This window comes from Sinohyriopsis cumingii, chromosome 3, assembly GCF_028554795.1.
Source record: "Sinohyriopsis cumingii isolate HCF-2022 chromosome 3, ASM2855479v2, whole genome shotgun sequence".
Classification (NCBI taxonomy): Eukaryota; Metazoa; Mollusca; class Bivalvia; order Unionida; family Unionidae; genus Sinohyriopsis; species Sinohyriopsis cumingii.
Genome location: NC_142963.1, coordinates 93,964,968 through 93,977,665, shown reverse-complemented (window position 1 = coordinate 93,977,665; position 12,698 = coordinate 93,964,968). Strand labels below are relative to the sequence as shown.

At 37.4% G+C, this 12,698-nt stretch overlaps 1 protein-coding gene across 1 annotated transcript in view; it reads right to left on the bottom strand.

The window, feature by feature from the left end:
- LOC149803311 (uncharacterized) overlaps nucleotides 1–12,698 on the bottom strand; it is a 71,399-nt gene that overhangs the window by 48,016 nt on the left and 10,685 nt on the right. Inside the window, exons 4-5 of the mRNA XM_089953009.1 lie at nucleotides 7,485–7,555; nucleotides 3,200–3,272 (exon numbers count right to left, since the gene is read on the bottom strand). Coding sequence (XP_089809135.1) covers nucleotides 3,200–3,272; nucleotides 7,485–7,555 — 144 coding nt within the window. The remainder of the gene's footprint in view (nucleotides 1–3,199; nucleotides 3,273–7,484; nucleotides 7,556–12,698) is intronic.

Below are 12,698 nucleotides of genomic sequence, written 5' to 3'. Positions count from 1 at the left end.
TAAGTCTGAAGAAATATGGAGATCCAGTGAGCTGTAATTGCAGGTTTTGGCTGCCCACAGGTAGGCTATCTGCATGCAGTGGGGAGGGTAGGCTAACATTTATGATTAGGAGGCCTGAAGGTGAAGAAATTTAGTTTCTTACCACCTCTGTATAATTGACTCCTACACTGGTCAGACTTGTCTCCTGGCATTGGGTTGGGATTGACATTAGTGCATATCTGAGATCTATTGTTCCGAGGCCGCTTAATGTCCATTTGCACTGGAGGGGAGGGGGGCTCAGTGTTTCCAAATGCCTGTGTAGGTTGAGCAGTGTTTTGCAGGGCAGTTCCTGAGAAGCCTGCCTCCAAACTTCCTTGATTTTTCCTGCAAAAAGCAAAGGTGACCCAAACAGGGTTGTCCATAAAGTGAGGGTATGATGAGGTTTGAGTGACGTGGGTCACAGACATTTACCTTGTTGTATCAGGTCAAAGTTGGGTTAAGTTATCAAAGCATTGGCTATGGTATGGTGAGCTGCTCAGTTAATGACCCTAGCAATTCTGTCTGTCACCTCCTGAGTGTGGCTCTTGTTGGATTCCTCCAGTTTGAAGATTGCTAATGAGGCCAAATCTAACACTGAGGATGTTGTGACAACACTCCGAACTAGCTTGGACATGGCATGGAATACATTTCTGTGCACTTGTGAAGCAGACATGTGAATGGCTGCTAAATTATTGTCGAGGGCTGGGAGAACAGTACTAAAGGCGTCTGAGTTTTATACCAATAAGAGGAGAATGTCACTGGAATTTGGCTTTCTGAGAAGAAAGCCCATGAATATCCTGTATCATCAATTCTACCTGAAAGCCAGTCATTGATCTCCTTAATTTTTGCCAACTGGGGAAGTTTCAAAAGGACTTTGTCTCTTCCTCTGAAATCTACTGATGCTTTATCTTTATAGTCTTGAGTAGTGGCAGGGATTGGAGGGCATTCTAAAGTGGCCAACAATTGATAAATTTCCTCAACGGTGGCTTTAAAACTTAAGTAACTCTGTTCCATGGTCAGATCTGAATATGGTTGATTTGACGGAGCTTAGTCACACTTTCTTGGTCCACTTGCAGCTCTTTATAAAACATGCATCAATGACTCCAACTGGTTGTCTTTTACAACGTCACAAACTCTCCCATTTGGATAAGCAGTGGATATTCTATAGTCTGGCATTACCAAAACTGCCCACTGGTTTGTCTGGCATATGGTTAGCCCAGATGCTGGAAGTATAGAAGACAGTCTGGCTATCATGGGTACCTGGAAGGACAGACTTTTCAATGAAATCTCCAGCATGAAAAGGTCCCCATGATGGGATGGCAGGATGGCCAGTACCAGTGTCACAGTATTCTGAATTGGATCCAATGGAAAGGCAATGCTTGGACATCCAATGGGCTGCCTAAAATTGGGGGAATACTTCCCCAAATAAGACATAAAAAAATGTGTGGAAGTAAATGAGGGGAAAAGGGATAAAACTTGTTCTGATGTCAAGAGTAGTGTCATCATCTCCTGGACCAGACGACACATCTGTTCAAGGCTGTACCCTTTCCACATCCTCAAGGTTGTACCCTTTCCACATCAAGGTTGTACCCTTTCCACATCCTCCTCCTCCCCTGTGACCATGGCTGACAGTAGCAAATGACAAACTTTTTGCGAGGAGAGGGACCCCAGTGAGCCCAACAAGACTTGCAATGGAGGCTGACTTGGGATGTGTACTGGAAATACGATGTTTTCATTCCTTGACTTAGTCCATCATTCCTTCCCTTTTGCTGCCTTCTGGACCATAAAGCCCCAACTACCTCTGACCATGTATTACATATGCTGTATGGCATCGATGATGTACATTTTGTGCATACAATACAGGAGTTGTGTTTGCCCTCCCTTGCTTTGCACTTTATGCATTTGGATGACATTCCCACCGAAATGACACAAGAAATATAAAGCATAAATTAGTACTGATGTATATTACTAGCTCCCTAAATCACTCTCATTACTAATGGAAAAGTGAAAATAGATTCTATCAAATTTCTATCAAAACAACACCAAATAAGGAAAACCAAGCATAAATTAACAATGCAGCATATTATAAACTCTCCAATCTTATCTCTGTTACAAATGGGTTAAGCAAAAATAGGCAAAAGTCAAGCTAACTCATAAATGACAACATGAGGTCAACAACAGCATGATGTAACATGGTCTTAAATAGAAGAGATCTATAAAGGTGACAAAATCACTGAAAATCTGGCAAAAACTGTCAAAATGACGTATACAAAATGATTATTCCACACAATAAATCCAAAAGGAATGTTGGATGGTCCAATTTCAACACAAAAATTACTTGGGTTGTCAGATGTAAACTGCATGATTTTATCAGTACAGCAGCAAAACTATAAACTGGCAATACATGGCAGCAGCAAAGGGAGGTAATGGGCAAGAATTATTGCCCTTCATCTGTATGAGATAGAGGGAAAAAGATGCTGGATTTGCAAGGTAGAAGGCTAATATTCCTAATGTGATCTGATTTGGGAATGTATTTAATGGAGAAATCTGAACTTGTAAATAGGTTTCTCTGCAATCCTTAGGTTAAGTATTATGGATAGTGGACAATAAGCATTATGGTTAGTTGGCAATAAGTATTATAGATATTGGACAAAAATTAGTATGGATAGAGGAGAATAAGTATTATGGATAGTGAACAATAAGTATTATAGATAATGGCTGGCAATCAATGATAATTATTAGATTAAATAAGGTGTCATTATTCTAATCCAGTAAGCTTATCCATCTCAGAGCATGAAAACCCTACCAAAGTGACCTAATGTTGGCTACATTTGTAACACATATTTAAAATTAAAGTTTAATCTGGTTCAAAGGAGTATAATATAAAAGTAACAGAAAATTGACCTGGTTGTAAAAAAAATGAAGCAAAATTGTGGAAAAAGTGATATTTTCATGATACTGTTTTCTAAAGGAGGGAAATTTGTAAAAATTCTACACACTTGCCAATAAAAAGTTCCATCAAGAGAAATTCTGAATCAGCTGGCTCATAAAGACGCATTACTGAAATAATTCAGTTAGATACTTTCATTAACACACTGATGTATGTGTATAAATAAAGCCACATTCATCTGAATTTTCTTTTTTCAAAAGCAAATTTATGCTTGGAACTATATTTTCTTACATGCCCTTTCCTGTAAAGTTGGTTGATACACATATGTGTGATTGTAGGCTCTGCATCACTCAAATCTTGTGGCCTGGAAAAAAAGGTCAAATTAGCTTAAATGGATTTTAAACGGCATTCATTTATGCTTAGCTAAAACAAAATTTAACAAATGTGGATATCAGCACCTTACATTTTATAGCGTAATAAAAATTAAACATTTTAATCCAATGACTAAAGTTAAATTTGTGACAATCAGTCAAGCTAGAGGGCCCAGTGGTCTAAAGTGGTCAAGTCTCTGTCTCTGCCAATGTGGGTATGTAAGAAACCTTGCCAGTAGTAGGGCTGTCAAAAATCACGAAAAACCAACCCGGGTACCCATTGCGAAATTTAACGGGTACCCGTTAGCACATGAATGACATGTACAACCGTAGACCAACTAATTGTTATCCCCATTTCTTTAATATTTTATATGGCGATAGGGGCTAACCGTGTAATGCACTACTTGGTCTGATGCGTCCGCACCGATGTAGCTGCGAATGATCTGACCGCACGCTATTAATTAATAAATTTATTTAGAATGACCTTTGTACACAGATGGTAGGTATAATCCAACTTTTAATGATCACTGTGATCAGCCGCGTTAAATCCTTTAGAACACTCACCTTTTTTTAAAGTATAAGTCCTTGTTAGAACAGACCATGTTTATTCATCGGCTTTTGACCGCAGATTTGAATTACCCACGCATGCGTGTAAAGCAGCTTTACCACATGTCAAGAGTAATGCGTTAAAACCGTCTTTGTGTCTGTGTGTGTGTGTACGAAGATTTCAAGATGTCTAGGTGATAATTGTTCATAATATAAATTGTGGGATTTCTTCGACATGTGTGTTCGGAAATCAAAGGTATCCATCTGGATTTCATTAAAAGAGCACGCAATGTACCGATCATTTAGCACCCACAATCAATAGTTATCGTCTACAAAGAGGTTTATTACCTGTAGAACAATGCTATGTTTTAACCTTGGTATATAATGCCTCGGGGATAACGGTTTGTCCTGTTGCACAATGCCAATGAATTTTATTAATCCAAACAGACTCTCTGATGTATTGTTTATTTATATTAAGCAGGGATCTGGTTTCTAATTAAAGCCATAGCTGTCACACCTGTTTGAAGTGGTTGGCGAGTGTGGCGATTTTTTTTTATGGGTACCCGCGTTTACGTTTCAATACCCGGGTTTTTCAATACGGTCGGGTACCTGGGCACCCGAGTACCCCTTGACAGCCCTAGCCAGTAGCTTCTGGTGAGTCGGTGGTTCTTTCCGGGGTTTTCCTGGGTTCTTCCTTTTCTTCATTTTATCTGCTTACTGTTGAAAACATCTGATATGTTTTAGCAATAATAAGATTTTCGAAAAAGCCACCATGGTGGCCACACTGGAACAGCGTACCAAAGAAGATTTTTTCTTTTGTGGTCCAGCTGGCTCATGTGGTATGGTCAGTACGAACCAATCCATCCATACCTTACTGATACAGACCATCTGTCCTTACCATACTGGTCAAATTGCAAATCTTCATGTCTGGCTGGTTCTTTTAGTGTTTTTGTGCACAGACAGGGTAAAAGACTGCAAGCGTTCATGTAATCATGGGCATATCTGTTTTTGATCCATCATGCATTAATTGGCATGGTCCTAGGTTTATCTCCAGTTGGATTATAATATACAAAGTCTGATTCTACTCACAGACACATCAACAACAAAGCCTTTTGCATCAAGTTAATCATATGTGATTCCAAGACTTGATTGGAATCACCTGTGCTTTCTCTTGCATTCACAGATACAGTGTGTTCTGGCATTATTTCTGCATCTGCATTGGGGGGGGGGGGGGGTGAGGGTATCTTCACATCACCCATGAGTCTATTCAACAAGTCTACTGTAGTCACATATACAGAATATTTAAGCACTATGTTACATCTTCAATGGGGGTGGATTGTGAATCTTGACATCACCCTAGAGACCAATCAATGGTTTCTACTGTATTCATAGATATATTATATAGTGCCACTATTCTGCATCTTCATGGGTGGTGGAGATATCACCTACAATTCTACTGCAATCATGGATGTAATATGTTCTGGTGCTGTTTCTGCATCTGCATGAGAAGTGGAGGGGGCATACTGACATCTTCCATGAGACTAATCAATGAATCGGACATGAGGTTTAGACAAACGCACTCTTTTTTGTGGCACTTAAGCTGCTTTTTCAAAACAATGAACCAAGTACACATGAATTCCATCAGCAATTGTATGTGTAGACATATCTCATGCCTATCCCCCACAACCTTAAATTTGGTTAAACTTCTTGCACTCATCTGTCATCTCCGTAATGATGAAGAGGGACAAAGGAGTGCACATTAAACTGCATTATCAAAATGACTTACAAGAATAACAGTTTATAAGTATTGAGACTGAAAATTTCTTCTTGTGAAATTGAACGTTAAAAACCAAAATCATGTGACAATAACAAATGGTACAATAATCAAAAAATTACTGATAAATTTATCGGATCTTACAAAATGTTATATGCATCATAAAAAACAGCATTTTGAATTACTGGATCACTGAAAAATAAAGGCAGATGATCCAATTTAAGTTATAATTGGTACAGAATTTAACTGAATTATCTGGAGGACATCTTAGTATATGGCAGAAAATGTAAAAGCTGGCACATTCAGGTATTATGGTGGCACCTAGCAGGTAGAGAGGGGTGATAACATGCAAGAGTCACTTCCCTTTGTCTGTATAACATTGGACAGATCTGATAATGTATTTGATAAAGACAAGACACTGACACACTCTCTGAAAAACTAAACTTGATGACTTTTATATTTGGATCCTTATTTTTTTTTTTTATGCCCTACTTAATAGCACCAACTCCAAAAGAAACCTTGCACATACCTTAAATGAACATTAAAAGATTGTCATGTGTCTGTATATAAAAAAAGTCAATGATGGCACCAACCAAATGTTTTAGAGTAAAACCACAGTTGTCTGCTGGACTTGAGAGGGTCCTGGCTCACTTTACAAATACTTCATTTCATCTGTAACTAATACAGTTACCTTGTTACTGTACAGCTAAACGCATTTTTGTACACACAGGTAAGACAATATCTGACTGATGTAATCAACAGATGAAAACATTCTGTTAGTAGTATATTCTTTCTACTTCTATGACAAGGTTCTGTTTGCATCTTTCTTCGACCAATAGTATCAACACATGAATGAAAAGATAAAAAAATAAAATTACTAATCACTTCAAAGAAAGTGAGTGGCAGGACTGTATTGTAAAAATACAATTCTGTGACATCCTCATGAGCATGGGCTCAAAACAGCAAACAAAAACAGTAGGTATAATGTAAAAATGGTAGCCCCCTCCCCCCCCCCCAATTCCAAGGCCATTTTTTTTATGTCACAACAAAAATATGGGAACATGGAGGCAGGAACTCCAGAGTTAACATGCCCTATTCACAAAATTGGATCTTAGGCCATAGGACAATGTGGATGGGTGTAAATTTTTCATGGTAATCCTACAATTAGGTGAAGGAGCAATAAAAAATTTGTGGTAATGGACAGACAATGGGTAACAGAAAAAAAGACCATGCATCCCATAAGCTCTTCTCATCAATGACCAGTACAGCTATAAAAAAAACAGGAAACATACTTCTTCTGTTTAAAAAAATTAATCATAATTTTTGAAGATTACAAGTCAAATTTAAAAGATATAACAATCAGTTCTTTATTGTTTGGAAAGAATATGCTCCTGGCAACAGTGTAAGAAAAATAAATCATCAATCCAGTTAAATACATGATCTACTTAATCAATAAGTGTATCAGAGAGGCACAGATATAAGTTCCTGTTCTGATGACCTTAGGAATCCCCTGTCCAGTAACAACCTATTAAAAAAAGCATTGAGTTTCAAGTTTGGGAGTTATTCGTAGTAGCACCATTTTTTTCCTTCACATTCAGTTGGAAAGCTGTTATTTTGATTAAATTAATCAAAATTTACACCCACATTGTCCCATGGCCTGAGATCCAATTTTGTGAATAGGGCATGTTAACTCTAGAGTTAATTAAATTAATCAAAAGGACACAGAAAATGACCTCATATTGGCATTTGTCATATTTAATTATTAATAAAAATATTTTGATTTTAATCATAGTGATAAATCATGGCTTGAATGATAAATATAAGCTTCGAGTTAGCATCATAAAAGCTGACACCACTGCTGGCCTTTTCAATCAGCTGTACTTACTCTAGCTTTTCTCCTTTCTGAAGGAGAGTCCATACACCATTTGGTCCTCGATAGTCAGGAATGGAAGCAGCCTAGAAGAGTGCAAAATACAAATTTTAAACAAGACAAGGGGAACAAGTATGCCTGATTTGCCCACTTGGTTAAGTTTGATGTTTTTTTGTAAAACGCTAGCCTATTCCCTTGTGTGCTTTTGTGGGAAATGTTTGCTGGACGGTTTCTCTATTGTAGGTAAATGCAACTTTTTTTAATGCAGATAACTATCATTTGCAACAAATTTTAAAGGCATAATGTCTGATGGCTTTCTGTTTATGTGGTAAAGCCCTGTTCAGTAGTTCTTTAAAGGCATAATGTCTGATGGCTTTTTGTTTATGTGGTAAAGCCCTGTTCAGTAGTTCTTTAAAGGCATAATGTCTGATGGCTTTCTGTTTATGTGGTAAAGCCCTGTTCAGTAGTTCTTTAAATGATGTCCATTACAAACTTGCCTACTTTTTTATAATGGCAGTCATATTTGAAGCTAAACTGGTGTCATTGGTAAAACATTAAAATACCAAGATGGTACCAAGCTCTATATCAAATCTGGTCAAAATTCTGATGAGCAATTCTTGAAAGGATTTAAATAAAAATATTATTCTAACTTCTGCTATCAGCTGCTATGGTGGCCAATTTTAAGGACAGATTCCAAATAAAAATTAAATTATAAAAAGTTGGATGTGAGGATTTCAATTCTGATCAGTTTTGTCAAAAGTTTTGTAAACAGTTTCTGAGAGCACTTGAAAGGTTTTGATGCTAGAATGATTTCTTTCAAACCTGACAAACTTCTACTAAGTGGTTCAGGAAAACAAGTTGTTGACGGGTTTGTCCAATACCTGCCCAGACAAAGCTGGGCCATCTGCCTTTATGGGAGGGTGCTACAAGTTATTGTGGTGCTTCATCTCCCAAACTGGCAGGTGCAACCTGCTAATACAGTGCTCTACCTCCCTCAATGGGAGGGAGCAACTCACTACCTCAGACAGGCACACTAATAGAGACAATAAGAAATGTTCATCATTTCCCTACAAGAACTTCTCTAACATCTAGACATTCCTTCTGGAGGGACTTCACCAGCTGCCAAAGATTTTGTCCTAACAAGTGAGACTTGGAAGAGATTCCAGAAAAGTCTGAGGAAGAAGGGGAGGAAATGTTCCTCATTCCTTGATATAAGACCATTATTCACAAAATGTACATCGATTTTTCTGTGTGCACTTTGAGCACTTATGCAGTCTGTGAGAGTATCCCAAGGGCCCGTTTTGTGGCCACATTACCCCACAGACTGCTTTGACATTATCCTGTAATAAAGAATTAACGAATATCATCTGAAATCACTTGTTGTTGCCTTGAAACTAGACCTGGCTGTATGCAGGGTTGAACTGCACACACCATTGTGAATGCACTATGATGTTGCCACAAAACTCATCTGGTGGTATGCAGTGTCGTTCTTTTGAGAAGTTATTTATAAACTGTTTCAAAGTCAGTCTGTTCTTAACTGACAATAAGAATAACACCTTCACTTCTGAGAAGTTATTTATAAACTGTTTCAAAATCAGTCTATTTTTTAAAACTGATGACCATTTTAAATATCTGCAAAACTCTGTATGGTCTTTACATTCACATACCATAACATTTGAAATTGCTTCAGTAGTTGTTTAGAAGATGAAAATAGCAAATATTTTTCAGATACAGTTTGGATGGCTTGCAACACACACAAGGTGGCACCAGTTTCAGGATAAGTTCAAAATAGTAAATGCCAAGAGATTCTCTATGGATGGCTTGTGATCTACAGCTGTTATCATGATTTGCACCATCCCTGAAAATTGCTTTTCAAAAAGTTTTCAAAGAGTATTTTTCTTGCCAAATTTGAATTCTCTCCATGTTACATTATTAATCACTGCAAAAATATATAAAAAAGCAAAGGAACCAACATGCAACTATTTAGCTGCCACTACAGTAAATGGATGCAACTATTTAGCATGTCACTACAACAAAGGGATGCAACTATTTAGAAAACCAATACAGCAAAGGGATGCAAATTCCATTTGGTAACAACATATTTCATGAAATTTGATCCAAATGATTTTATCCCATTTTATTTATTTACTTACTTTGGGGGGAAATACAAAAACAAAAGAATCCTGAATTTAGGAAATTAAATATTTTATTCAGTTCTAACGTTTTTCATTCAATCATATTAATTCAGAAAAATAAGTGTGCAGGGAAAATTCATAAGAGTTTTCCCAACAATTTCAAGGATTTTCATAGATAAAGCCACTCCTTTCCAAATTCAAGGAGTTGTTGAGGCAACCCCTCAATTTACAGATTTTTCAAGGTTGTATGAACCATGATTATAGAGAACCATGCCAAAAACTCACCTGACCTTATGGCCAGGTGAACTAAATCAAGGTTGAATGAACCATGACTATAGAGAACCATACCAAAAACTCACCTGACCTTGGCCAGGTGAACTAAACTGAATGAACCATGCCTATCCAGGGCCATACCAAAACTTACTTGGCTTTATGGCTAGTTAACTAACAACCAAGATGATCACCTATGAAACAGTGAAATACATTAATTTTATCTTCTGAAAACAATGTTGATATTACAATTTTGCCAAACTCTTCCCTTACAAATAATGACATGCTGAGTTATTTCATGTAACAGAGAAGTGCTGCACTACATAATTTATCATTACAGATCTGCAGGGACCCCGAGTGGCCGAGTGGTCTAAAGCGCTCACTGGTATCTCACCTCTGTCTGCATGGGTTCGAGTCTCGAATTCAGCTAATGTGGGTATGTGAGAAAGCTTGTCAGTAGCTTCTCATGAGTCGGTGGTTCTTTCCGGGGTTTTCCCCAAGTTCTTCCTCCACCATTAATACTGGCTGCCATGTATAGCCTATCGTGTGCTGAAAAATGGTGTTAAACCCTACAACAACAACTGATCTGCAATTCAACTGTGTTAATGTCACATTTCTTCTGTTACCTAGTACTGTGTCACCCCGCTATAACATGGTAGTTAGGAGCCATAGAACCCAACTGTTTTATAGACCAAACTGTGTTATAAGCAACCAGGTCAGTTAGCTGAAGAAAATGATGCATGTACCCCAAAAAATTTGAGGGGTGGGGGTGGCGGTAGGTAATAAATGCGGGCAGTAAAATACATGCTTCACTTGCACAGCTACCATCTTAAATCAATGCATATTAAATGGGAAATGCACCTGTTGTGAAAACAGAGAAGGCATATATAATATTTTACTTTATTTAGAGAACCACGAATTGGTACACATACATGTATACTGTTTATATATTTATTGTCTAATGTATAGCATGAATAGAGTATCAACACCATGTACTCACCTGCGAATCTCATCACATACACTGAATCCACAATACAAGTAATTCCATCGAAAATATGCACACACAGAGATTTGAAATATTCAATAATTTTGTCACAGGTCATATAGGTCTGAATTCAGTGGACAAACAGAGCACAATCACGTAAAGAATGATGAAGCACATTTACTTTTCAGTACTTCCCAAGTCAGTAAAAGTTAGTTTGCGTTTTAAGCCACCGTTGGTAGCATTCGTAAGCATAAACTTTTTTCCTGCAAAAAGGAAACTTTCACGGCACAGTAAACGTGTTCCAGTCATGTTGGAAAATGAAAAACCATCAGATTCTGTTGTTTTTATTGAAGATTGTAGTCAGCTTTCTTTGATGAAAAATGCATGTGTTATTGAAGTCAATGCTAAAGACAGCTTTGAAGAACCAAACAAAATGCCCATTTCGTAGTGGCGGCAACATCAAATAATTGTATTGCATGATTGAGATTATTTTTCTTCCATCTGCTTAGTATGTTTTCATAACAGTCGGTGCTTCAAAGGTAATATGTTTTCACTGAAATTTCAGCAAACTATTTTATCTGAGTACATTTACTGTTCCTCCCTGCCTACTGAATATCATAACAAGTAAGATGCTGTTTTATTGGGTTTTTTTTATACATCTGTGGTAGGAGTGATGCTGCCTTCCATGCATGCATCAGAAATTTAACAACAGGTCAACAGACAACAGAGAGACAAGGATTAGTACAGAAAATGAGAGTGCTCTGAAGGATTTAATTCTGAGTGAAATGAAGAGAAATTTTACTTACCATTCACATACAAATGTCAGTCTATGTAAATAAATTAATTGCTAGCGAGCGGCCGAAAATCCAACGAAAGATAGATTACGAGATAATGCCTCGTCCGGTTGATCTCCACTACCAGAAATGTCCACAACAAAAAAAGCGGATATCTCACAACATGCAGTACTCATGCTCGATGTCAACATAAGCAGATTATGATACTGCAATGCACTGTTAAGATGGTTTGTCAATATGGACAAAGAAATTGTTTTTGTAACAATAGATAAATTTCAAACATTTTTTTTTAGGCTTGCAGTTTTTCCACACAATTCTAAAAACATGAATAATGCAAGTCAAATACTGTAATAAGCAAGTAGTTACCATAGATTCAACTTATTTTATGTGCAATGCTTGTGGTTTGTTTCTCATCAGTACATTTTCCAGTTTAAGATCTCTATGAACAAATCCCTTTTGATGAAGGTAGTCCAGACCAGTGCAAATCTGCAGCACGTGTCTGGTCATGTTTTGCATGGCACGGAACCTTGAGCTGGCATTAGCCACCTTTCCAGGGGCACTGCTTGCCTCCCCATATGTACTCTTCTTTCAGAGAGTGCTGACACATCTCTAGGATCATGATCCAGTGAGGTTCTAAAGAATATCTCTTGTTCCTCTGAAGCATCGTGTAGGTAGCATCATAGTACTTGACAATATTATCATGGCTTCCTTTCATGGGGACTGAATTTCTCAACTCCAAACAAATAGTTGTATATACAACTTTAAACAGCCAGCAATGCTGCCAATAAATATAATCGGCAAATGGTATATTTTGCCACCAATAAGGAAAAAAAATCACAGTTTGCAACATTGGCAAAGCCCTACACGATCCCAGAATAAACATTTTACACATTCTTTTTCGTACTTGTAAGAAGAAAAACTATTTTTTCGTGTATGAGAAAAATACACATAAAACTTCAGCAGCCACGATCACCTTGTAATATTCATATGTGATCTCTTCCCAAAAATGATAATAAACATTTTACATGTCTTTCATACTTTTAAG